The sequence below is a fragment of the Podarcis tiliguerta genome (genome assembly GCF_965153285.1).
Source record: "Podarcis tiliguerta genome assembly, chromosome: 2".
Taxonomy (NCBI): Eukaryota; Metazoa; Chordata; class Lepidosauria; order Squamata; family Lacertidae; genus Podarcis; species Podarcis tiliguerta.
In genome coordinates, this window is record NC_139535.1 from 88142380 (window position 1) to 88170163 (window position 27784).

The 27784-nt window shown below is 43.6% G+C and overlaps 1 protein-coding gene across 1 annotated transcript; it reads right to left on the reverse strand.

Moving 5' to 3' along the window:
• Position 1: 1 nt before the first annotated feature.
• On the reverse strand, positions 2-25212 carry LOC310672543 (uncharacterized protein). The gene is made up of 16 exons (XM_083429927.1): positions 25049-25212; positions 21024-21131; positions 19403-19475; positions 18244-18400; positions 17520-17565; positions 14407-14465; positions 14145-14180; positions 12673-12725; positions 9939-10071; positions 7908-8104; positions 6584-6629; positions 6416-6481; positions 2424-2483; positions 2030-2112; positions 669-763; positions 2-300 (listed from the first exon to the last, which is right to left on the reverse strand). The coding sequence occupies exons 1-16, from the start codon at positions 25083-25085 to the stop codon at positions 266-268; spliced, it is 1284 nt and encodes a 427-aa protein (XP_083286053.1). The 5' UTR covers positions 25086-25212; the 3' UTR covers positions 2-265.
• Positions 25213-27784: the final 2572 nt, after the last annotated feature.

Genomic DNA, 27784 nt, shown 5'->3' on the forward strand with positions numbered 1-27784 from the left:
CCATGGCTTCAGCTTGATTTTATTCCAAATTCTGAAAATGTCCGTATAAACATGAAAACGCTTGTAAAAATTCAGTCTTCTGTTGTAGGAGGTAGCCAAAATACTATTTCCAGTGTAGAGTTTTAATCCTTTCATAGTGCCGCCTTAATCCAAGAGCAAGCCTGGCAGCGTATCACTGACTGAAACTAGGCCCTTTTGCATGCCAGTTCAGCTCCAAAAGTAGGTCATTGGCAGAAACCCAGAAGCAGAGCATCATGCATCTCAATCAGACAAACCATTCTGTGTGTTTAAATCCAGCAGCTAAAGAAACAAATGGTCATTAATCTTAAAATAATATTCCTGAAGTTGGCAGTGCTTGCTGCTCTAGCCATGGTTTTGAAAGAACAGAATTTGTCTCCTAACCACTAGCATGCTAGATATTAGGTGATTGGGATACTGACCTGGAAATCCTCATAGATCAAACAGAAGACTTCCTACTGTATTTCATACTAAACCCAAGTCCTTGAACATAATTAGAAATGCAGATAAACAATTACTGCGAAGCCTAATCTTATTAGCTTTCTAAGTCTTGGAATTACTAGCTTGCAAGTACACTAAGTATGCTTCATTAACAGGCTATAGAGGCCTTGCTACTTTTTAGTTGTACACCAAAGAACAAATATCCTTACCAATTCTTCTTATTATTTCCTCACTTTCATCTTCAGTGTTTGATTCAAATACAAGACAGTCGAAGGTGCTTTGTTCCGAAGACTCAGGTGAAACCCTATACAGTATAATGTATTGAAAATTATTCTTGCCTTCATTGCCAAATCAATCAAAACAGGTTACACTAAAATACACATCCGCCTATGCGGATTTTGCAGGTGTATTATTAAACAAGATTGACACAATAGTGGATTAATTCCACTTCACTAGTGATGCTTCCTGGATGTTACATTATTGTGCAACGAACTTTAAAAGCCCTGAAATATTTGTGATGAGAAGTCACAGGATTTCAGAAGGAAGCTATGGCCTGTGCACAGCATTGAAGGCAGAATCATACATAGCCAGCTTGATACCCAACATCAGTACAAATGAATGCACAATAAAAGAACATCTGGAAGAGCCTTAAAACACAGCAGGGTAAAATAACAAAGTGACAGAACACAAAAAGATTGGGCAAATAAATGCAGCTGACTCCGAAAGCATGTAAGAATCTGGGCTTATCAGATTGGCAAAGGGAGGGAATCCCATAATGAGGTACTGATGACAACACACTGGGCAATATATTTGATATGCATGTGGCAGAATGAATCTTTGTTCATTCTGCCCCATCTTAAATTTAACACTAATCCTTTAAGCACACTGGCAAGCTGAGGTACTGCCAACACATCGCTTCTGACCTTTACAGGACCTGGGGCCTAGCTCTTCATCCAAACTTGGGGGCATATTTCATTGTGAAAGTGCTGCTGTTGTGATGCACTGGAGTCAGGCTACAGACTCCAGCAGCAAATCTGGGGTCCCCCCCCATTATTTTGCTTCAGTTTTACAAAAGCATCAAAATTATGCTAATACATTGATGCATAAGCAAAGCCTGATCTACCAGTGGAAGATCAATGCTCTATATATACTTAACCCTTTTCAGAGATGGCACAAACCTTTACCCCAAACAATGCATGGGGGGGGGCATATTTGTAGTACTACTGTTGGGACGCGCCTAAGATCAGGTAGTGACTGGGTAGCAGGTCTCAACCCACCAGCTGAAAGGCCAGTGATGGCTAAACTAGGCCAGGGTGAATTTCCCCCCAGACAACCCAAGGTGCCTTGGGGTATTCCAAAGAGTATGTGCTCAAAAGCATGATTTACATAGGCTCGGAGTGTATAGTAAGGGATTTCAGCAGAATTGTTGGCAGGGAAAACTGAAAAGATCAACTCAAACTTCAGTCTGCTCTAAATGTATTGCTGCCACATGCAACTACACAGCCTGGGATAATAGAATCCTGGTGTAGTGTATCTCTAGGTATGTGGGTGGTTGTTATTTTTAACTCACACACTGCAGAAGGCGAAGAGATTGTTGCTGTCCAGACGCCGTCCCACACAGGAAATGTCTGTATAAGAGTAACGAAACAGAACCTGGCAACAACATTGAGTGATCTGATAAGGCAGTGGCCTAGAACTGATTATTTACAATTTTATGCTCTTTGTTTTCTAAATGTGTGTGAATGGACCATGATCCACACAATCAAATAGAGATTTTGTTGTTGATTTAAACAAATAGCTCCTCTACGTGCAACCTATCTTCCAGTAAATCACACACGTTATGGGCAAGTTCTACCTAGCAGAAAGCAGCTAAATTCATTGGCCTGCATTCTATGAATAGTTTTGACATAAAATATTTAAATATAGTCAGGACAAGCACAAACAGTAAAGAAAAGTACTCTAACCTTTGAAGCAGCTTTCTCTTGAACAACGACTTCTGTTTCTTTGACATCAAATAAAACCTCCTGTGAAAATATATTCAAAATGTTCGAAACAATAATGGGTAAGTAAAATGCAGTGTTAACTGTCAAAACGCCTGCAACAGAAAATTAACAGATAAGGCCTGAGCATTTTGCTGGGATTTCAAGTCTTTTCCTCATTTTTGCTTCCTTCAACTTGGTGTGATTTGGGGTAGAAATAATCACAGTGATAGCCTCAAACTGATCACTTAACAGACTGCATGATTTTCACAAAATTGTCAATGTAAACATTTTTATGTACGTCAGATAAAAATAGTTGGTGTCAATTTACGCTCTCAGATTTGCCCTATTGTAGTTTATAGCACTGACTTCAGTAGCTGTATATGGATTTTTTTTAAAAAAACCACAAAGTAGTTCTACCAATCTATACGTTTGATGTATTAATGTATTCACAAAAGAGTAATTTAAGCTCAGTCTCACCTACCCCACAAGGTTATAGTGAGGATAAAGTTTGGGGGTAGGAGAGAAAGCAGAACAATGTACACAAGCCTTGAGCTTATTAGACAAAAGAATAATTTAAACCCACTGCTTTAAATTATGTTCCTGACATGAAGCACTCACCTGGGTTGAATAAAGATGCACATGTGAGTAAGTTGCTACATTATGAGCTACCCAGAAAACAAACCAGTAGCAGCCTTGAGTGCCTTCACTGGAACAGCAATTGACTTTCTCCAGCACTGGGGAAACACAAGTCGCATGCTATGCCAGCTCATTCTGGCAACGGGGTGAAACAAATGTCCTTATTTATTTACAAAGCTCATCCACCCCATCTTTAAGAGGGAAACACTTGGGCATTCTGAGCTGCATAGCTCAGAAAGGGGCCATGCAGCTAATTAATCTCCCTTTGGTCCATTCATGTTTTGTAAGCATTTCCTGGTATGGTGCGATGGCGCATCCGATGGTGGTGGCATCTTGCAGGTACAACGGGCCGGATTCAGCTAAGTTAGTGTGCTAGCATAAGTCCCACTAAGCCATGGGGCCTTCCCCCCTCTTCCCATGGGATATGGTTCCATAGGGCAAGCTGAAACGCCGATGGAACAACTGGAACAGCGCAGCATTGAATTCCTCTTGAGTAGCAGCTGCTCTTGCATTGCTGCAGTGGATACTACTGTGGCTTATAATAAGGTCTCAGCGCTGTGGTCGTTTCAAACCACCTCCATCACTTGTTTGCTGGTGGGATCAGGCGTTTTTCGAAAAGCTCAGTCTCAGAAACCCACAGTAGGTGAGTTGTTGGCCAGGCAGACAGACTGGATGAGTCTAGAACCAAATTGTACAGAGAGAAGAGGCTGGGGCCCTGTATGTTTTCACTAAGATGGTGACACAACTTCAAACCTTTATGTCCATATTTAAATGGCAAGGACTCGTGCGCAAGTAGTAAATTGCAAACATCAGCTTCAAGCAGTTTTAAGAGTAACTGTAGGCTGGGGTGATTGTCTGATTAAGCCCCCCCCCCCTTTTCTTTTTTGACAGCTTCATCTTCCCACATATGCAGGAGGGAGAGAAAGAAATATATCCTGTGTGTTTAATGGACTATAACCTTGAATTTTTATTTGCCTGCATTTCTATAGTACCCCAATATAAAGCGCTGTGCTCTGTCATAGAAATACAATCAAGGTGAAAAAGCATACAGTGGTACCTCGGGTTACATACGCTTCAGGTTACTCCGCTAACCCAGAAATATTACCTTGGGTTACAAACTTTGCTTCAGGACGAAAATAGAAATTGTGCTCCGGCGACGTGGCAGCAGCAGGAGGCCCCATTAGCTAAAGTGGTGCTTCAGTTTAAGAACAGTTTCAGGTTAAGAACGGACCTCCGGAACGAATTAAGTACTTAACCCGAGGTACCAATGTACAGGCAAAAATGCAATGGTCTTGGGAGCATAGGAGAAACATGAGAAGCTCTATACCATTCTTCTTTTAAAAAATGGTAGAAAGGGGGGGGAAGGATCTCTTTAGCAGGTAGTGCATTAGAACTCAGGTCTCTCACTCCTCACAAATTGCATGCCAACCTGACAGGAAAAAAGGAGGTTGTTTAAGGAGCCAGGCTGTAAAGTATGTTGAGGAATGTGTGCTGTCTCTCCAAATCCTGACCTGCTGGTAGACTTATAAAGGTCTGCAACTAGAGATACGGCCACCATTTGGGTCTCTCTGTTGATTTTGTAGCCTTCTGTCTGGAATAAAATCAGTTTATGTACGTTTAGTGACTTGCTGCAGTGTTGTTTGAAGTGGCGACTTCTAGCTGCTGCAATTAAGTGACTGGTTGAGAAAAGTTCACTCAGGTCTCATATCCAATCTGGGACAGCAGTTCTATACTCATCAAGGCCAGGACTAGGCCTGGTGGTAGCTGACAGTGTGGTAGGGTAGAGGAAGAGGGCACACATTAAACACATTTTGGTGGTGGGGTGCATTAACCCCCCCCCCCCGAATTTTAAGAATTTACATATCACACAAAGGTACCTCAGGAATTTTAAAAATCTGAGATAGTCAACTCTTTTTCCTCACGCACATGATTTAAAGGAGGGTTCTCAGAGCTATTTCTAAAGAAATGTGCAACCGAGCGCAGAAGGTATTACGGAAACTGCTAACATGCAGAACTGAATGCCCAAAGAAGTAAAACCTTGTAGTAAATTAGCCGGTGCAGGCAGGGGCTGATGGGAGTGTGTAGTCTGCAGGGCAGCAAGTTGGGGGGGGGGGACCATAATGAATTGTTTGTGGTGAATGTGCCAAGCTAGGTTGCTCTGCTCCTCCTCACTCTGGCATTCCCTGAACCAGCCTTGCTCCTCCTGAACCATTGCTTGTAGTTTGTTTCGCTCCAACAAACCACAATCTGTAAGCCAAGGCCAAACTTTGGCAACAGGTCAAGGTTTGTGGAATGTTTGATGGAAACAAATCATGACCTCTGGGTTCAGATGCCGAACGGTAAGACAGGGATTATAGTTTGTTTTCGTCAAGCGTTTCTTGGCAGCTTTCATATGAAATTGTAATTCCTAGACTTGTAGAAGGGGGTATATATTTAGAGTATTCTTTCTCCAAAAGATCTACCAGAATTGTTATCACTATACTGCACAAATTCAGCGAATACAATTAAAGTTTCACTATTTAATAGCTTTTCAGATTCACCAAGTCTTTTTAAGCAATTATCTGCTTGCTGCTATTTTGTTTCTTTCCCTTCCACAACGATGACTACTGCTTAGTTGTCACAAGCCATTTGATCAAAGGAGGGAGAAAAGAAATACTTCAGTTCCAAATAGATTCTTTATTTTTTCCTCACAGGCTATAGGAGTACAAAAGTTGGGCCTGTCTCTCATCTTGTGTTCTTGACTGGAGAAGCTCAATAATTTTTGCGTACATCCCAAATTGGAGGGTTTTTGGTTGCTAGGCAAAAGCGTCTTTTCCTTTGAGAGACCTGGTTAAAATTTGGTTAGTTTGCTGGACTAGGGCTAGAGAGATCTAAGTTCAAATCCCACCTCAGTCATGAACTTCAGTGGGTGAATTTGGGCCAGACACCATCTATTAGTCTAATGTATCACAAAGGGTTATTGAGAAGATAAAGTTTGGCGGGTGGAGAAGAGAACAGAACATTGTACACTGCCTTGGGCTTACTTGAGGAAAGATAGGGGAAGAATGAATAAAAAAAGTAAGGTTTGACTCTCCCACCTATCAGTAATTTTGCCCTCATAAGCTATAATCTGATTTAGCAATTCCTCACAAAGAAAGAATGGGCAAAGAGTTATTGCGGTCAAACTTCAGTCTGCTTAAAATTAAAAAACGAACAAAAATTGAGAGGAAAAACCAGACGTATGCAAAGGCAGAAATATACAAGAATGCATCTAACAACTGTAAGCCCTACTCGTGTGCCAGTCTCCACATTTGGGAAAAATGTCTCCACATTTTGCACTGTTAAAGCAGGAAACGTACCTGTCGTGGCAAATGTTTCTCTAAAACCATAGGTATGCCTTGGTCTAACACCTCTTTGCTTCCATACTGAAAATAAGAATCGGAAAGGTGTAACAAAAATAAAAGACATAAACCAATAGCAAGGAAAGCTAAACAATCCTCCCTTCTCTGTCCAAGACCCAGTCTCACCTTTCCTACATTGACGTGGCCTAAGTACCGCAGGTTGTACAGCAGCCTGAGGAGAAAATGGTCACAATAATTAATCCACGGTGTCTATAAGTAGCTCATTCGTTTAGAGCAGGGGGAGGGGCTGGCAGTTCAAGCGAAACAGGCCGATACCAGAACAAAATGTACATGGTGTGCAACAATTGTGACAGGCGTGTGCACATTTATGTGGCTGCTTTTCTCCACAATAATCAAGCGGTGATTGCACACACCAAAATGGATCTCCTCCTTCTGGGTATATAATGAGAAAAGTGCCCATTTAAACATGCACGCACTAGTCACAATTGAGATCCATATTGTTTAACCATACCAGAGTGTAAAAACGTAACGTCGGCCCTACTGGCTCTCCACGATAACTACTGGCTCTGGGCAAGAGGTCTGTGCCACAAGAACAGGCTCTAAATATGTGCACAACAACTGAAGTGGAATTCCTAAGTTGGCTTGACCTTAGAAACTGCTTTAACTCACTCCCCACTCACCTCAACTTTCACTGAAATCTTGTTTTGAATAAACATTCACAAACTTTTTATTTATAATAATCAGCTAAATAGTTTGAGGATCTATACAACTTTGCAACATGCAGAAAACAGCATTCTTAGAGAAACCAAAGACTGGAACTGAGGGAAGTCGTGGGGGTGGGGTGGGGGGGATTTTGTGTGGGAGGGGGGAGGGAGGAAAAATGGGGGGGGCAAGGATGATATGTTTTTGGATAATATGTCTTGTTATAATTTTGAATTTAAAAAAAAAACTTTCACTGAAATCTTATGTGCCTTCCCCTTTCAGTCCTCCTCATTCAACAGGGTACGGGGAGCTATTCTCTCTTTGGTAATATGCAGGGGTTGTTTTTTTAGCCCAAACACACTGGAACTCCATTCCAGCATCTCTCAGGTGGGCGCCATTGCCGTTATAAGAGAACAAGGGAGGCATTCATGATGAGTTCCGGCACCTATTTTTCCAGAAAAATAGCACTGGTAATATGGACCTTCCAAATCTTCCTCTCAGTTTGGCGTGGGATTGTCCCTTCATGGCCCTAGGTGTCTCAAAAGCACACCCAGTTGTAAACATAACACTGTTTTGCTGCTGTTGTGTGTCTCTCTCACGAACCACGTGGTGATCAGCCTAGAGCTGTGTGGCAGGTGGAAAACAGCCCAAGGACCGTAACGTTCCCACCTCAATTACAGGCTGCATTCAGAATGAATCCATGCTGACTACCTTTATTGTTACCGATTGCCGAAAGCTGGAGCCTGCAACCGTTTTGCTGCCGCTCTGCTCCCCTGGCAGCCCCTACCTGCCCCCCTGCAAGCACCGGTCCTCTTTCTTTTCCTTGTGCGTGTGCTCATGCTGGAGCTGGAAGCTGGGGATTTTCTCCTGGAGGATTTTCAGGTAGGGGAGAAGCGGCTTGTACATCCCTCCATCGTGCCACTTCCAGCGGATCAGACGGAAGCTCAGAGGCTTGCCCTTGTACTTCTGTAGCACTGTCCCAGCCTGAAGAGAAACAGAAAGGTTGAGAGCATGGGCAAGAATTTCTAGCACTGCTCACCTGGCACTAATCCCAATCATAGAGGTTACAAGCTTTTTTTCTGTGCTGTTCCCACAATACAGTGGTACCTTGGTTCTCAAACACCTTGGTACTCAAACAACTTGGAACCCAAAGTGTTTGGGTTGCGAACCTTTTTCGGAAGCTGAACATGCTCCATTTTGAGTGTTACACTTCTGATTTTAGTGTTACGCTTCTGATTTGAGTGCCACACTTCCGTTTTGAGTGTTACGCTGAGGTCTGTCTGTTTTTGCTATTTATTCTGCGTTTTTGTTTTTGCAGGTCTTTTTTTGTGTGACTGTGTGGAATCCAGTTCAGCTACTGATTGATTGATTGATTGACTGACTGCAGTACATTGTTTATCACTTTCATTTTATGGATCAATGGTCTTGTTAGATAGTAAAATTCATGTTAGATTGCTGTTTTAGGGGTTGTTTTTAAAAGCCTGGACCGGATTAATCCATTTTGCCTTACTTTCTATGGGAAAGTGCTCCTTGGTTTTGGAATGCTTTGGTTTTGGAACGAACTTCTGGAATGGGTTAAGTTTGAGGACCAAGGTACCACTGTACATAAAGGAGCACATCTTCATATTTTTCTCCCATAAGGAGGAACGGGTCCAATAGAGGGACTGGTACATTCAGTCTGGGAAAGACACAATTCAGAGGCAGTATGACAGCCACCTTGAAATATCTGGAGGAGCGTCACATAGATGAAGGAGCAAAGTTCTTTTCTGGTAATCTAGAAAGGCTCAAACCAGTGTCTTTAAATTACAAGAAAAAGGATTCAGGCACTAAGTTCCAGAAAGAACTTCCTGACAGCACAAGCAGTTTGTCACTAGAAGAGATTGCCTTGGCAAAGTGGAAGTTGTAACTCTGTGAGTGGTACATTACAGTGAATAGAATTCTTTAAGGGAAGGAATGTGTTTCAAATGTGCTTTAAATATATGGCGTCCACACAGCCTGACTAGTCCTGCATGGGATTGCACAGTCATTAATTTCCATCTGTCAGGCAAGCCAGATCTGACACTTACATGGAAAGCATGAACAAAGCTCCCGGGATAAGATATTCTGCCCCAGCCCTGACAGAAATACATGTAAGCAAACAGCTTGATTTGTTCAACTTTGCTATACTCAGAGGAAGCACAGTAAAAAAATTCTCTTGATCCAAAAAAATGCTGAAATATTTAAGTGATTGTTTTGTTTGTTTGTTTTTAAAAAAACTAATTAATTGTATCGCTAGCTCTATCACAACTGTCTGAATACTGAGGTTCAAGAAAGACTGGGCAATTTGTTTATAATATTAAGCTGTGGTTTCCCCACTAGCTGCAGTAGACAAGGAGTCTATAGCTTGCCGTGGTTTCAAGCAGATTCCTATGCATCCCCAATAGTTGTCTTGATCCCCACATTTCTCATACCTATAAACATTGTAAAAGAAAACTTTAAAAGTGAGCAAACCACTGGTATCAATTTAATTTCTGAATTAAAGTAATTATAATAATTCTATTCATTCCTGCAGTGCAAAGCTCTATACTTTTTAGAAGAAAAGAAAGAAAGAAAGAAAGAAAGAAAGAAAGAAAGAAAGAAAGACATTTTGTTTCCCAGTCTTTCTGTATCCCTCCCATACCCTCAATTCTTCACCATGATCTCCAGGTCAAACACCAGAGCTTTAGCTCTGCACAGTTCCCATAGCAACACCACACAGCCATCTCTTCTGCTCCTTTCTCAGGATCTCAGGCAACACAGCAGCCTTAGTCCCCCGAGATCAGAGCGTTCCCTTTCACACCTGTCCATTGCATGCGTTCCTCAGTGAAGATCCATTTATCTCATCAATAACATCCCCAACCAGCACCACCTCATCCACTGCTGCCTGGCTTTGGGGGAGCACATTTACGATGAAAATCCGTCCATCCAAATATCTGTGATGAGAAGAGAAGAAGAAGAAGAAGAGTTTGGATTTGATATCCTGCCTTTCACTCCCTTTAAGGAGTCTAAAAGCGGCTAACATTCTTCTTTCCATTCCTCCCTCACAACAAACACTCTGTGAGGTGAGTGGGGCTGAGAGACTTCAGAGAAGTGTGACTAGCCCAAGGTCACCCACCAGCTGCATGTGGAGGAGTGGAGACGCGAACCCGGTTCCCCAGATTAATGAGACTACCGCTCTTAACCACTACACCACACTGGCTCTAGGGAGGGAGAGGAAGGGGTGGAGAGAGACAAGCCAAGGGCTCGCATTGAAGAGTTGAGGTACCACATACTTGAGGCAAAAGAAGGAAGATCACAGGGGAGAAAGAAATGATGAATGTCTTTTAAAAGAGATTTCTTTCTTTCTTTTGCTCAGAATGATGGGAAAATAATAGATTCCACACCAGGGATAGGGAACTGGTGGCCTTCCTCATGTTGTTAGACTTCAACTCCCATCATCCCCGAGATCAATGGCGATGTTTGCTGGGGCTGATGGGAGTTTGAGTCCAACAACATTTGGAGGGCCACAGAGTTCCCCATCAACTACTCGTTCATACATTCTTATTTTCTGCATCTATAGGCTACCTTTCAGGGTTTCTCTTTTCAATGTGGTTTCCAACAACCACCACCACAACCTTTAATGTTAACCAAACTAGCACAAGCTCCTTGAAGATGAAGGGCTGCAAATGGCATGGTTAAGATCAACCCAAACTGTGCAAGGCAACCCTCACACAAGCAGCTTGCTTTGTGGATTTCTTGTCCACTCGGCTGTACTAGAAGAAACCACCCACATGATCGGTTGCTTATGCAAACGGTGTCTTTGGCAAACATGAAAAATGGGTGTAGCATTTTGTGGGTCAGGCTTCACCAAAGCCCCCTTCATTAGAGGCTCATATGTAGGTGGTAAAAATATGTACTCAATCATTGGCACTGCGCCTCTTCTACTTCTGCAAAATTCTACTTCTGCAAAATTATTAGGGCAAAAAGACTATTTGGCTCGGATAGCCCACGGCGTTTAAAACCAGCAGTAGGTTGCACAAAGACAAGGCACAACGGAAATCCTTCGCAAGCCAGAGCGCAGCAGCTAATTTGCACATCTGTTGTGTACCATCAAGGTAATTGCACAAGCTTGATGGATGCCAAAACTGGCAGACACATTACCGTTCTTGAGAGACATCCTTTTATGAAATGCTTAAGCCTCATGGGGATGGGAATCTCAAACGTGAATGAACAAAACTTGGAGGTGGCTCCTCAAAAATAATGAATTGCTAGAAGTTACTGTGTAAGCCTCCCAGCAATTGATTATACATCACTGTTCTTTCTTTGTACGTTCCTCTTTATGTAGCATTTGTTACTAAATAATAAAAATGATTTTTTAAAAATCAAATAATTATTGGAACTCTTCTTAGCTGGTTTCTGTGGCGTTTGCACTTATTCCCATCTGATTTTTTCCTTCTGCAATGCTGTTGATTGGGATTCTTGGGGGTTTACAAGCTCCTCTCAGAAGTGCTCTAAAAGGCCATGTACGGCCTGGGGACTACATGTTGCACAGTAGTAGGCTGAACTCCCTTGTCAACACTAGGATTTCTACCTTGCAGAAAGCGCTAATCTTTATTGCTAGGCACAGGCTCAGGTCACGGTTTGTCAAAGCCACTGCTCTTAAGTTACAAATAACCAGGGGCGAGGGCATTCAGTCATTCTGTACGAGCACAGAATTTGCTACTGGGTACAGAATTCATTGAAAATGACAGGATTTGTTTTTAAAATCCAAGTTTATGGTTACATTTTTAGTTTGCCTTCCCTCCAAAGAGCTTCGCAGAGAATGCATGTTTCCCTCCCTTCCTCCTCACAATAACCCTGCGAGGTAGTTTAGGTCAGGCGTAGGGAAACTCGGCTCTCCATCATCCCTGACCACTGGTCCTGTTAGCTAGGGATGATGGGAGTTGTAGTCCCAAAACATCTGGAGGGCCAAGTTTGCCGATGCTTGGTTTAGGCTGAGATATAGTGACTGGCCCAAGTTTGCCCGGCAAACTTTGCAGCTGAATGTGCATTTGCACTTGAATCTCCAACGTTTTATAGTCCAACTATCAAACCATGGCGGTTTCCCTTTGTATCCTTTTATGGATGCAAAGATTAGCACATTTGCAAAGTCAATCAGGATCCAATATGGTTTCAAATAGGATGGGGGACAGCGTGTTAAGATTCCATTGCAGGGGGCTGGACTAGAAGACCCTCTGGGTCGCTTCCAACTCTACAATTCTATGATTAGTCTGGATGAATGTGGGCAATGGTTGGTGAGATCTCAGAAGTCAGGCAGGGAGATGGATGGAATTTCCAGGCCTGGGAGAGGCCCTGCCCCTTGCCAGCTCCATGCTTTTAGCACAAGCGGAATACACTCCACAAAACTGTATCAGGCTGGCCTTCGTTTCAGTGACCGACTCTCATTGTTCCCTATGGGCTTTATCTTACAGATCCACACCAGGATATTTATTTAAAACAATGGATTTTGTGCAGAGGAAGTTCAAAGCAACGTAAGGATGTGCCAGGTCTCTTACCTGAGCACCATTCCCAGCTCCCTGCAGGGGACAGTTTCGTAGGTCAGGCACACCTAGAAAGCAGTGCAGTGGTACCTCAGGTTACATACGCTTCAGGTTACATACGCTTCAGTTCACAGACTCCGCTAACCCAGAAATAGTGCTTCAAGTTAAGAACTTTGCTTCAGGATGAGAACAGAAATTGTGTTCCGGCGGCGCGGCGGCAGCAAGGGCCCCCATTAGTTAAAGTGGTGCTTCAGGTTAAGAACAGTTTCAGGTTAAGAACGGACCTCCAGAACGAATTAAGTACTTAACCCGAGGTACCACTGTATTTATCAGTGTGGTATCCAGCAAGCTTGAATAAATCCTCCTTCAGAGCCTTGGTGTAGATGAGAAATTTTGCTTCTTATAGGGGCGTTGGCTTTAAAGGAAGGCAGTGGAAGGCCCTGAAGCCTCAAATTCTCTATTTATCCGCAAAAGGCTCATTGGGATGAAACACTGTCATGATGCTATACTGCGTGACTTCAAGGTTAGAGGCTTCTATTGCAATCCACTTTTAGATATCACCACATCTTAAATTAAATGATCCCTAATCTGCAGAGCAAATGATCAAAGCCCAGAGATGCTTGACTCAGACAAGCAGACCAAGCATAGTCTTGCCCTGTCTTTACTGATAACAAACAGCAAAATAATAAAAATAAAATCAGCCACAGGCCAGTGTCACAAAGCCAAGGATGGAGAATTTGTGATTCTCCAGATGCAGTTAAGACTCCAACTCCCATCAGTCCCCTGTCATTACTGCCAATAAACAGGAATAATGGGAGTTGAAGTCCACCAATACTTGGGAGTGTCACAGAGTCCCCATCGCTTCATGAGGTCAACCTGAGGCTGATTTTGGCAGTGCAGAAGTACTTCAAATAATGTACCACAGATCCTTCCCCTACCCCAAATACCACAAACGGAAAGATGCACACATATTTAAAAACAGCTTAGATTGATGCAAACTGGAATCCTTGTTCTGTGGCCTAGCTGAAGCCAGAGCCCTACAGCATTTCAGTATAGCTGAAGTTGTCCAAGTACAATGATTTAAAATTCTAAGTGTAGCTGTCAATGGACTCGGGTTCAGACTCAGTTCAGAGAGACATAGAGTTCAAGTTTCTCAAATAGGACTTTATTAAAAGGTTGAATGAAAGACCCATAAAGCACTTTAAAAATTCACAAAGAGCCACAAAGTGATTTAATCAAGCAGAGAAATCCCAGAGGTGTTACCATTTCCCTGCCACAAACCTCCATGCTTCTGAGACATTAAAATGTAAATAGAAAAAAACCACCACATAAACATAAAGTTCCAGTCCAGACTAGAGCTGCCATTTTTGGCCTGTTGGTACAGGTGTGAAACAGATGGTGCCATCCCTATCTGTAAGCAGCAAGATGGGAGAATATCATGAATTGTGCAAAAGGGGGTATTGAGAGAGAGGACTAAAGCTTCTTACCGGAAGTTGCCAGCTTTCATCCAAGAAACTGGAATTCTACAAACAGAAAGAATGGCAAACTATGAGAGGTCAAGCCAGAGGTTAAAAGGAAAGATGGGAAAATACAGCTATTAATCCAGCCTTGTTCGGACTACATCTCTCGTCAGAACCAGCCAGGATGTGCTCCCTGGAGCTGCTGGGAGTTGTAAATCAAAACATCTGGAGGGTATTAAGCAGTGGAAGCTGCATGAAACTTAGGTCCCCAAATCATCAACTACTGTACCTGCAAATCTAGGGAGAAATTCATTTCTGTCACCACCAGCATCAGAGAGAGGAAAGGCTCTGGAAGGAGGAAATAAGAGAATCAAAAATTGCTGCCGGATTTCTGACCAACTTTATACATTCATTTATCGGTAAGTCAAGGGACACACTGAGAATACGAACCAAGAAATCTCAAACTTGCAATGGAAGCAAGACTCCCTAAAGTAATATTTGAGCCTTTCAAAAATGTAACCAACACAGAACAAAGGCAAGTTTCTCAGCTGGCGCCACTCACTTGTACCTCACACAGATTGAACAGAAAATAAAATCTTTACAAATAGTAACGGTGGTTCTCACAGATCAGCTGCATCATGCCTTGGTGGGCAGGTGTGTGAGGTCACTCAGGTTGCACCAACAGGTTGAGAAGGCGAAATGGGAACTTTGCCCACAGGCTCAATCAAGCCGTATACACGAGAAGGATTCAGCAGCTGCTTATACCGTGTAGCAGTTAAAATTGTGTAGAGATCTGCAATCCCTCCATAGCTACTCTGGGAATCTAAAGAAGCAGATTGGTGGTGACTCTGGATCTAAGCACATAGCTGGAAGCTTCAGGCAGTCACCTTCCTAGGAAGCTATACATGTCACACTATCAGCTTGTAAGTGACAACTGTGCTGCTCTGAACCATATGAATCTCCATAAATTTAAATAATTTTTTAAAATATGAGTTGAGGCGGCGGCTGTGTGGGACTTGCATTTCCCCAAGCAATTACCTGCCTCTCCTCAGGGAAGCCTGCCTCACATCCAGGAACCACGGCAATAAAGTCTCATCGCCACTTGGCATTCATCTCCTCAAACCAGATTGTGGGGAATTCAGTGTCCAGAATTCAACTGCCTTCCAGGTGAAGTTGTTAAATGAAGCCTGACCCAGTAGCGGATCCCACAACAGTGATAAGGAAAAAGTCACCATACAAATAGCTTTTGGGATGATATTCTAATAGAAAACAGGTAAGGAAATGCACTTTTCTGCACTTTAATCCACAACACATTACCCTTCCCCAGAGAAAAGCACTAAAAGGAAGTATGGCTCTTTTCTCTTCTCGTTCCCAATAAGGACACTGCAACCTTGGCTATGAGCCAAACTGTAGTTGCCCTCACCTTCATGCCTCCTGGTGCCACTGAGATCTGCTTCCCATGTAATGAAGGCAAACACGAGCTTACCACTATTGTGTGTGCACATGGTTAGAGACCCATGGCTAGTCCCAGCTCCCTGGGTGCTAAGAACATAAGAGCTGTTGGAAATGTGTGTTTGTCACATACAAACACAAAGATTTAAACACATACATTAGAGACCTTGACCTCTTTGGAAGGCTGTAAATAAAATGACCTAATTGAACATGGCAAAGTGTGAAGCAGACTTCTTTGTTGCTGCACATGGACAATTATTGGTGGGAGAGGTGAAAGAGAAGGGTGAAGGGGCCAGGAAAAGTCACAGATCAATCCTCAGCAATACTACAGAACACTTACGTTTACTATTTACAGCAACATGATTGAGGAAAAAGCTGAGAAGAGGAGTAACGGAAGAAAAATGTGGAAACAAGACAAAAGGGAGTAACATAAAACTCAAAACAGCAGAATCCTGTAACTGATCACCCTTAATGAAGTAACAAATAATGAGCCACAATTTTAATGAGTCCTGAAGAAGATTCAGTTGCTTGCATTTTGAAAGGCTCGTTATGGGAAAACCTGCCGGTGTTACTTAACACACACACACACACACACACACACACACACACACACACACACACATTTTTGGTGTAAGAATGTGCAAGCTTATGAACGGCATGAAGGCTTTCATCCTATTTTTTTAGGCCTCCAGACAGCAATGGCACAATCTCGACACGTCTGGCACTTCAGAAACCTATATAATACATTGACTAGCTGGAGGTTAAGGATGATTTTAATAACCCCAGAGCTCAAAACAGATGTTGTTACATACTACACAGATAGTGCCTCCAAGGCAAGCATGAAACGGTGCATCTGCCTTGCCAGCAAAGCTTATAAAAGGACCTGACAATCTGTGAGTCCAGAAAGGAGGGTATCACAATGAGAAAGACAAAAACCAGCCACTGATGTGGAGGGAGGGCACAGCAGAATTCACTGGCAAGGGAAACGTGGAGCTACCAGAGGCTGCAAGCCTTTTCACAGGTAGAGGGCCTCAGCAGCATCCTGGATGCCACGGGTTAACAGGGCACACAAAGAACTCAAGTGTACGGCCTTAACCACCTTATCACCTAGCATTGTTGTTGGATGAGATTCCACAGTGGGACTGTGCAGAATATCATATCTACATTGGTCCTGCAATATGCCTGTACTTTATTGAAACAAATATGCCCGTTCACAACTTTATAATTAGCAACCTTGGGGATGCGAGGGTTTTTTTTAAACAAACAAACAAACAAACAAACAACATTAATTGCATCCTTTTAATAATAAAATGCGGTTATTATGTAGCCAATATGCAACACATCACTGGGCAAACTAGACATGTTGGCAACAGACTTGTGTGTCAGAAAGTTTCCTGATTCCTTATAAAAACTGGAGTGGGCAATATAAAGTGCTACACTTACTCTGCCCCTTACCTGGGCATCATTTGCCCTATACATTTAAAACAGTATCATACCACTTTAGGCTAAGGGCATTTAAACTTGTTAGGACGCTCTGGTACTAGGTTAGGACACACCTGTTTAAGATGTATGGTGAAGATGGGCCTTAACTCCAATGAAGAATAAATTTAGACATCAAGAATGCTGCCATTGAGCTCTGGTACCTTTTCAACTTTGTACAGTGCAGAACCCAGTAATTCAAAAGCAAGGTTGTTATAAAGCAAGGCACAATAAATTTCAGTAACATACTGTGCTACAACAGAATGCAAAATGACTCTCAGGGCACTTGTTATAACTTCCAGAGGCAGCCATGTTAATGCATTTTGTAGCCAAGCAACAAGAAGTCTTCTAGCACCTTAAGGCCTAATACATTTAATACAGCACAAGCTTTTGGAGAATAAGAGTCCACTTCATTAGTGTGATGACCTGCTCTCTTGCACAATGCAATGAGTGTACAGAGATGACTCTTACCAGATAAGTCTTCATTGCCTAGGATGGAGGTCATTGGATCATACCACTGAAATAAAAACAACTCTGAATAATTATAATAATTTAAATAAGCTGACCACAAAGGTACGTACGCATCAGGAACAGGAAACAATTATTAACCATCATAATATCTAGAAAGGAGCATTAATTTAGGTTTGGGATTTTAGGGTCGTCGTTCCCCCCCCCCCCCCCCAGTTTAGGAGCTAAGTATTACCACTAGCAGGATCACAGGAAGCTGTCTAACACTAAACCAGGCCATCGGTCCACCTCAATCAGTACTATTCACACTGACTAGCAATTGGCTCTCCAGGGGCACAGGAAGGAATATGCCACATCTACCTGTAGGTGGAACTTGAGATGTTCTGCAAGTAAAGCATATGCTTTGCCGCTGAGTTATAGCTCTTCCCCAAATGGGGCCATAGGTTTAACTGCCAAGTTATAATGAACAATTGCAGATTCTTTCTGTTAAAGAACATTAGCCCTAGACTGAGTACATTTAAAAATCAGCACTGGTTTCAAGATTATAAGCATGGCGAATACAGGAATATCCCGCAGACCAGGTCTTTAGCAAAGCACACCTACTAACTTATGTGTCCACCCGACGGAGGCCCCAAGAAAAGAGCATAACAAAGACAGGTGTCTGAGTACTCTTATTATTCAAAATAACTTCTCCTTTTAATTGCTCTGAATTACGTCATGTCCCCACCTCAAGCAGCCTGGAAGATCTGATCAACTGCTTAACAGCAACAGCTAGTAACTTCCTATTCAAAGCCAGGCGCAGGAAGTACCGCCCTCGTCCTTGTGCTGTCAGCACCTTCTCACAGGAATTAGTTTTCTCAATCATCATTGACAGGAGGGTCATGCTATAGGAAGAAAAGACTTTGTTATCACGGGGTACAGAAACAAAAACCACGTTCAAGTCACTTCAAATGGAGATGGTTCTATTTCAGGGTGAAAAATTATGCCCCCCCCTGCCATCCTTTCCTTGATACCCCTCAAAAGTCAGCATGAAGGATTCTGGGAATTGTGACTCCCCTGTGAAGCAGGTCAGATTCCTAATACCCCCCACTCCCACCACAGGCCAATTTGGACAGGTGAGCAGGACCACCCATCTGTCAGTCATCTGGCATCATGGTGATGTCAATGTGACTGAGAGCTTTTAAAGTTCAAAGACGGTCCCTGTAAAATGGAAGTCTAAAGGAAAATGGCCATTGTGTGAGACACACACTCTCTTGAACTTAAAAGAAGGTGATGCCAAAAGCCAAACAACCGTATGGGTATTATTACAAAAACTATGAGCACCTCTAATTGTGGGGCGACCTCGGAGTGTAAGAAGAACCCTGCTGGATCAGGGCAAAAGCCCATCTAGTCCAGCATCCCATTTCTCAGAGTGACCAACCAGATGCCTGTCGGACAACCAGACGGCCACAAACAGGATATGAACACCATAGTTACTCATTTATGGACATCAGGTTAAATAAGAAGAATTGTGAGAGGAGGATAAGAAAAAGCAGAAAATTAATAAAAGCCTGTAGCTGTAATCATGCTTATACAGTGGTACCTTGGGTTAAGTACTTAATTCGTTCCGGAGGTCCGTACTTAACCTGAAACTGTTCTTAACCTGAAGCACCACTTTAGATCATGGGGCCTCCTGCTGCTGCCGTGCCGCCGGAGCACGATTTCTGTTCTTATCCTGAAGTAAAGTTTTTAACCTGAAGCACTATTTCTGGGTTAGCGGAGTCTGTAACCTGAAGCGTATGTAACCTGAAGCGTATGTAACCCGAGGTACCACTGTATATAAAAAGGAAAAGCAGAAAATCAAGTTCCTCTTACATTTGCAGTATCATAAAGTACAGGCCACCCACCTGGGATGGGTTACTTGCGGAAGCTGTTCCAGCCAGTGCCAATAGTCCTTTCTCTTGAACCCCAGAACGGGCTCTGAGGAAGACAAGACGACTTTCCTTTAGGAAGAAAAGCAGCACAGCAAAGCGCTGCATCGCACAACCAAAGATTACAGGCACCATTTCCTTGGCACCAGGAGGTGCTCAGTTAGAGCACATTTACACTGGACGCATTCCTTGGGGGTTCAGGGTGCTGCCAGGAAGGCTCTGGTTCACTCTGTTGCACACATCGGCAATCTGTGCATGGTGAAAGGCTGGCAAGTGTGATGTTTTCTACTGCAACCCCCCTCCACACACACACCAAACGCTTTTGCACCAGCAGAAACTGCAATTAGATTTTGCAACTTATGCAGATTTCTGATATCTGCAACAAGACACGAATCCCTCTCCCACCTCGGTCTCTGTACTGCAGTGGTCGTCTACATTGCCACTGCAAACTCCCTCATATGACATGCCTGATCAACCCTTCAATCTTCAACAATTTTAAACTGCATTGATGGAAAGAACCCTGGAAACCCTAGTTCTGGAAGGGTACTAAGACCTCTGAAATATAAAAATTGTAGTGGTCAGAGTTCTTTGGGAACAATAAAAAGTACAGTCAAACCTTGGAAGTGGAACGCAATCCGTTCCAGAAGGACAATTGACTTCCGAAATATTTAATTTCCGAGGCGCAGCTTCTGACTGGCTCTTGCAATCAGAAGAGCCAATCGGAAGCTGCTTGTCTGCCACGTCAGACGTTCGGCTTCCGAGGCATGTTTGAAAACCAGAACACTTACTTCCGTTGACGTTCGGGAGCCGAAACGTACGGCAATGTAGACGATCGGAAACCGAGGTGTGACTGTAGATTTATGAGATTAGTGGTCTTAAAAGGGCTGGGGGAAAACTGTCTTTTCCTGGCTACAAAGGACCCCAAAGAAGCCACCAGATGAGCCTCTCTGGGAACAATATTCTGCTGCTGAAGTGTCATCATCACCACCGCCAGCAACAAATTACGCTTAGGGCCAGCATCATGGGTGGGCATGGCTAAGCACTTGCCTAAGGCCCACACCTCAGGAGGGGCTCAGTGACTGGAGCCCCCGGGACCTGCTTCTCCTCTTCACCACTTATCTGCTTCTCACTCTTGCAAGAAGGTGGTGGTGAGAAGGAGGTGGAGCTGCCACTGCCTGCTTGCTCACTGGGTCTGTTTGCCATGTAAGCAGGTGGCAGCAATGATGAGGCAGAGGAGGAAACAGCAGCTGGCAACAACGGCAGGGAGGGGGCAGATAGACAGGGGGAGGGAGTCTTGCCCTGGGGCCCCCACCAGCAGAGATGGCACTGGCTGCACCTTACCTGGCAGTGAGATCAGCTTCACAGGGCTAGGGCCTCTGAAGTAAAAATCCAGGGAGATACATATAGGAGGAGGTGAACTTTCAGGGATTATTATTACTTATTATTATTAAAAATACTTCCAGCCCACCTTTCCTTGTAGGGCTGGTGCCGTCCCACTATTGCCCCCAACTGCAGTGCAACCCGCTCCCCGCAAAGGGAAATCTCCATACACAGTATTCAAACACTGTCCATCTTTGGTACAGAAAAAGCCACTCACGTTTTATTCCTTTGCGAAGGATCATTTCCAGGACCTCACAAAAGGACTGTAAGTGTGGGGAGGTGTCTGTGTAAGGGCTGCTGCTCCCCTGAAGGTTGAGGATACATACTGAAGGAGAGAGAGAGAGAGAGAGAGGTTTCAAATACAGACTGGCAATAGAATGAGTTAAAATCTAATATTTGTATTTTTGCTATACTTTTCTTCTGTTAAGATAGGTAAAGGTAAAGGGACCCCTGACCGTTAGGTCCAGTTGCGGACGACTGTAGGGTTGGGGTGCTCATCTTGCTTTATTGGCCAAGGGAGCTGGCGTACAGCTTCCAGGTCATGTGGCCACAGTGGCGTAGCGTGGGGGGTGCAGGGGGGGCCGGCCGCACCGGGCGCAACATCTGGGGGTTAGGGTTAGGGGCGCAAATCCACGGGTTAGGGGGCGCAAATCCACGGGTTAGCGGGTGCAAATTACTTGCCTTGCCCCGGGTGCTGACAACCCACGCTACGCCACTGTGTGGCCAGCAGGACTAAGCCGCTTCTGGCGAACCAGAGCAGTGCATGGTAACGCCGTTTACCTTCCCGTTGGAGCGGTACTATTTATCTACTTGCACTTTGATGTGCTTTTGACCTGCTAGGTTGGCAGGAGTAGGGACTGAACAATGGGAGCTCACCCCGTCGCAGGGATTCAAACCACCGACCTTCTGATCGGCAAGCCCTAGGCTCTGTGGTTTAACCCACAGTGCCACCCGCGTCCCTTCTGTTAAGATACCAAAGCCCTAATTGATAAGACTATAGTACAGAGCTTGGGAAGGTGTCTTTAAGAAGGGCAGTTCCCCATTCCCACCCTCCAAAGCAAGCTATCATGCCCTGATGCTACAGAAGTTCCCAGCTCTCCTTTGTCTCTGGGTTGGCAACTGGAGAGGAGGGGCTAGAAGGTGTACCCCACACAGCTGGAATTAGTCCAGGGCCATCTGGTTGCTGACTTCTGCAAATCTTAAACTACAAGGCTACTCCTTCCCTGATCATGGCATGTACAGAATCTCTGAGAACACAACTTTGGGTGCCAAGGCATGGTCCGAAGCACATTATGCAACCACCTTGCTAAAGCTGTCTCTTCCTTTTGCCAGTTCTCAGAACTTTTGGGGAGTGGGGGTATATTTCAAATAATTTGAAAACTGGGAGGTACTGTTCCTATTTACAGAGAGGTAGCCTTCTTTATCTATCTGCAGCAGCAGAAATAGAAAAAGGTTTTGTGGCACCTTGAAGACTAAGAGATTCCAGAGTTTAACACGCACTACATCAAGACTTTCTTCTCTCTGACCTGAATCTTCCAGCATTTGACTTCCCTGAATGTCCATGAGTTGTAGTCTTATGAGAAAGAAAAAAACTTTCCTGTATCCACTTTCTCTGTGCCATACATAATTTTGTAAAGTTCCATGGTCTCCTACTTGCCTTTCTCTAAATCTTTAAAAAATCCCAAATGCTGCAACTTTTCTTCACAAGGGAGTTGCTCCCCCCCCATCATTTTATTTATCCTTTTCTTAACCTTTTCCAACTCTAAAATATTCTTTTTGAGATGAGGTAACCAGAACTGTACACAGCATTCCAAATGCAGTTGTACCACATATTTGTCGTATTATATTAGCCGTTTTATTTTCAATTCCTTTCCTGCTGAACTGTGGCATGGAATTTGCCCTTTTCAAGTCTGCTGCACACTGGGCTGATGTCTTCATTGAGCTATGAACTACTACCCCAAAGTCTCTTGTCTTGATGCATTACTGCCACTTTAGACCCCATGAGCATATACGTGAAATTAAGCCCTTTTTTTGCCCCAGAGTGCATCACTTTACACTTGTTTGCACTGAACTGCATTTGCCGTTTTCCCACCCATTCACTCAGATTGGAGAGGTCCTTACAGCAGCCCCAAGATGTTCTCCTGAACAATCCCATCTGAAATGAAAGGCAGCTCTCATCCATTTCAGAAAAACCTCCCAGTGCACACAGTCCAGTGCACACAGTGCATATCATGTTTTATTCTATGTCTGTAACCCACTTCTAGTGCTGTTGGAGCCAAAGGGCTATAAAGAACTGTTTTAAACAAATAAATAATTAAATGTGATGGAAGTCCTGAACCAAGAGCCAGCTTGAGCAAATATTGACAGTTCTTTAGGCTGCTGTACTCCACCCATTCATTCCACTTGAGGCAAATCTGAGAAAGAAGTTCCCTTTCAACAAAGCTTCTCTTTTACTTGTTGGATTATCAGTGCAGTGGATCCAATACTTCACCACCACCACCTCCCAGCCCATAATACGATGTTTAGGCCAATTTCCTCCCTCCTTCTACTTATATTCCACCCTACCTCTAAAGAGCTTTGGGTGGTATATGGGATTTAGCAGCCCCTCCATTTTATCACAACTACCCTGCACAGAGAATAGCCCAAGGTCATTGCGTGAACTGCACGCGTGACAAAGGATTTGAACCCTGGACTCCAGAATGCCAGTCTAATGCTCTAACCATTACATGACACTGGCCATTCCTGTAAAGTTTATTTTGGAGATATCAGTTTATGCTAAACTAATATTGAGTGGAGAGGTGGACGTGCACCTAGCTGTATATAATGGAGTAAAAAAATAAAAATAAAGCAAGAGGCGACAACATTAGGAATTAGGGTTGCCACCTGTCCTGTATAATACAGGTCCTGTATTTCAATGTAAAATGCTACATCCACAGAGAAAAATAATCTACCTTATTTTTGTATCAATGTAAGCTGCAATCATATGCATGCTTACCTGGATCAAGCCCCGCTGAACACTGTGGGAATTACTTTTGAGTAAACATGCATAGGAGTGTGTTCTGTTATAGTTCCTTTTTAGTATTTTCCCACTGCAGAAAAGGTGTTATGTGGAGCTCCAGTGACTGCACACTTCCCGCCCCCCCCCCCAGTGAGTTGTTCCCATAATAGTATAATTTCATTATCTAGATTCTAGAACAAACATGGCAATAAGGAAGGAAGGCAGGTGTCCCTTAGTTACGTGTTTGCCTCTTTTTCTGGAATCAAAAGTGGTCACAACTTCAGATGGGGCTTTAAATAAACTGACCAGATACAAGTACTAAATATTTTTTTCCAAAGCATGGCAGAGTAGAAAGGATTCAAAGGCGGCGAGTGGGGAGATATTTCTTAGTTGCATGCTGAGGACCCTCCTAATATAACAATGGAACATAAGAAGCTGCCTTATAACATTAGTCCTTCTAGCCCAATATTGTCAACACTGGCTGGCAGCTGCTCCCCAAGGTTTCCAGCAGAGGTCTTTTCCTGCACACCCTGAAGATGCTGGGGATTCAACCTGAGACTATCCTGTATGCAAAACAGATACCCTGTCACTGAACTACAATTCTTCTCTAACACAAAAAAGGGGATTACCCCAATCTGCCTTCTGGAACCTAACTTGACATCTGTCACAATAGCATCTAAGCAGCATATATATCACTAGGTGATATCACTCTTTGAGGGAGGTTTTTCCCTTAACAATCAAGTGGAGTATAATTTTTTAAAAAATGAAATAAAGAAGTAAGTAAATAAATAAAACCCTTTGTAAGCATTTGCTCCCAGGACAGTTACCTCATAGCTCTCGAGCTTCTATTTCCCATTTCTCCGATGCCCCATAAAGTTACGGTGAGCGCAATAATAAAGCCAAACTTAAATCGACTAAGTTAGGTTACGATCCACTGTAATCACTTGAGATTCTCAATCAATAAACACGCTTAGGATGGGGAGTTTTTACGCTTGAGTACGGATCTCTTCGCTCTGACACTTTTTTAAAAACACATTTGTTCCCCATGGTAACCAGGGACAAAATAAGAATATAACTCTACCTGACTCCCCATCCCTATGGAGAATCGTGTGGCAGTAACCACACACCTGTATATACCCTGACCGAAAGATGCGTGTACGGTTCTCGCACTTTTTTTCATTCAGCCCAAACCTGGCACCCCGCCCCCTCCCAAACCGCCCCTCTCTCTCCGCTCGTCCCCTCACCTTTTAGCGTTCCCAGCAGCGGTTCTTTGGCACTCATGCTGCCCTCCTTCGCCCGCCCCAACCTTCAGCAGATGTTAACTTGGAGCAGCTTCTAGGGAACCGCCGCTCGTGTCTCCACCCAGTGGAAACAGACCTCAAGCAGCCCCTTCCGCAAACACAAGGCAGCGTTCTGGGAGAGGCCATTATCCCTGTAAACGGGGGGGGGCGAGGAAAAATAGAACGAGCAGGAAGAAGTGAACATTTTGTGGCTTGATGGGCGGGGGGCGGGAATCAACGGGGGAGGAACACATAGGCAGGTTTTGCAGTTGTTATGAATATTTTACCTAGAATAATGATTAAATGCTGGCAACTGCTCCCCCTTCTCCCCCATTTAGGCCATTCCGCAAGTTTTGGAACGTTGATACTTCGCCCGCAACAAGTCCCGAACCAGAGGCGTAAAGACTTTAGCTGCTTGAAACTCAGTGTTCGCTTTCAGTGGGTTTACTTTTAGCCGAAGGAGACGGGCACTGCCGGATTTACGTATAAGCTAAACAAGTTATAGCTTACCAGAAAAATTTGAAGGAAAAAAACCTGGATGTACATTTCCAAAATATAAGATAAAAAACAAATAAAATAAAACCTACATAGAGCAACGGTGTTTTGTGTTGTGTAGGCTCCTATGATGTAAGTATGGAGCCCGCCTGCTATCCTGCTCCCTAAAATATCACTGGTTTGCTCTTTTCTTTATATAGGGTGCCTACATTCTGCATGGATTGGCTGCATGGCAACATGTTCTTTAGATACCCATAAATTACCATACAGCATATATTTAACACAAAAAAACCGTGACAATTTGTTGTTGACAAAGGACAGCTGGACATATAAAAGGCTCCATTACCTTCAGTAGCTTAAGGCCTCATCAAACCTAAATCCAGCTGTGGAGACAAGGGTCATTTTCTGCCATGTATAGTTACGTGGTTAGTACTGCCACCGGTCCCTTAATATCTGCTTGCTCTCCCATATTTTTGCCAAACAGCTCTTTGCTTAGGCCAACTGTTTCCCAATCCCTAGCAAGGAACGCATTCTTGAAACAAATGTTCCGTTGCAGTGGGGATGGGGAAAGTGTGGCTCTTCAGGTGCTGAGCGGGCTCCCAACTCCCATTGGCCTCAACCAGCATGGCACATAGCCACGGATGGTTGTAGTCTAACAACATATGGAAGGTCAGAGGATTTCCAAGCAACCAGTGGAGTCAGAATAAGGCTGTACCTAGGACCCTCGTACCTACGGGACTGCCTCTCCTGGTATGCCCCGCACAGGACCTTAAGGTCCATAAATAACAACACTTTGAAGGTCCCGAGCCTCAAGGAGGTTAGATTGGTTTCAACTAGGGCCAGGGCCTTTTCAGCACTGGCCCCGACTTCTCTGTCACAAGAGACCAGGGCCCTGCAGGATTTGACATCTTTCCGCAGGGCCTGCAAGACGGAGCTGTTCCGCCTGGTCTTTGGCTTAGATTCACTCTGACCCCTTATATGGGATTTGGTATATAAATTTTCCCTTGGCTTTTTTGCTGGCCCATGTAGGACCAGCATGGATAGCTGGTTCGGGTGAATATCTGATGTTTCTGCCCTTTATGGTCTTGATTTATGGGCTACTACTAAAATGAGGCTGCATTTTAAACTGTATTTTAAGCCGTATTTTAATTAACTTTTTTTTGTTTGTTGTTGTTTTCTATTACGTTTTATTGTAATTTATATTTGGTGTTAGCTGTCCTGAGCCTGGCCCTGACTGTGGAGGGCGGGGTATAAATAAAGTTTTTTTATTATTATTACATTGTTTACTTTGCATCCAATGCACTCCATCCCCAGTTTGTGAAACCTTGTACTTCACACAAACCTTGTACGGACAGTCACAATCCATATCTATCCTGCAGTTTCTTCAGAAATACTGTGTTTTGATGTGTTTTCCTCGAAACCAGCTTCAATTTTAAAACCTAAGCCACATGAAGGCATCCATGCCCCCTTTCCACCCACTAGTTGGGGGGGGGCAGACAGTATGTAACACATCCAACCCTATTGATGTCTACAATGTGCAAATCAGGTTTGAAACACAGAAGGGAAATGACCTCACTGAGTTTTAAACTGGCAATGTGTACACAGCATAAGTTGCTTATCAGGTTTGGCAAGCCTCTGCTTAACAGCTTCAGAGTACAGGTTGCATTCAGATTTAGAAATTCATTCTGAATCCAACTCTACGTACACCGTTACTAGTGAACAGATATTCCTTTACCCTTTTGATTTGGGATCGCATCTCTGCAAGGAAAAAGCAAAACAAAATAAAACAAGATTCAATGTTATAAGCATGCAACAAGGCACTCCAAGGCATACTCTGAAGAATACTGGCTTTCAATGAAGCTTCCTTCCAGTTTTGTGTGCAAAGGAAGGGTGGTAAATCTGTGACCCTGCAAATGTTGTTGTACTCCCAATTGCAATTGGAATTTTGAAGTCTTAGCTATACAGTGGTACCTCGGGTTACATACGCTTCAGGTTACATACGCTTCAGGTTACACACTCCACTAAGCCAGAAATAGTGCTTCAGGTTAAGAACTTTGCTTCCCGATAAGAACAGAAATCGGGCTCCGGCGGCAGCAGGAGGTCCCATTAGCTAAAGTGGTGCTTCAGGTTAAGAACAGTTTCAGGTTAAGTACGCACCTCCGGAACAAATTAAGTACTTAACCCGAGGTATCACTGTATGTTAAA

Excerpts from the sequence above, each read along its gene's own strand:
- LOC310672543 (XM_083429927.1), bottom strand. The coding sequence starts at position 25,085 with ATGAGTGCCAAAGAACCGCTGCTGGGAACGCTAAAAG. Across the intron at positions 10,072-12,672 it reads GAGCTGGGAATGGTGCTCAG|ATATTTGGATGGACGGATTT; the intron begins GTAAGAGACCTG and ends TTCTCATCACAG. Across the intron at positions 6,482-6,583 it reads GCCACGTCAATGTAGGAAAG|TATGGAAGCAAAGAGGTGTT; the intron begins GTGAGACTGGGT and ends TCTTATTTTCAG.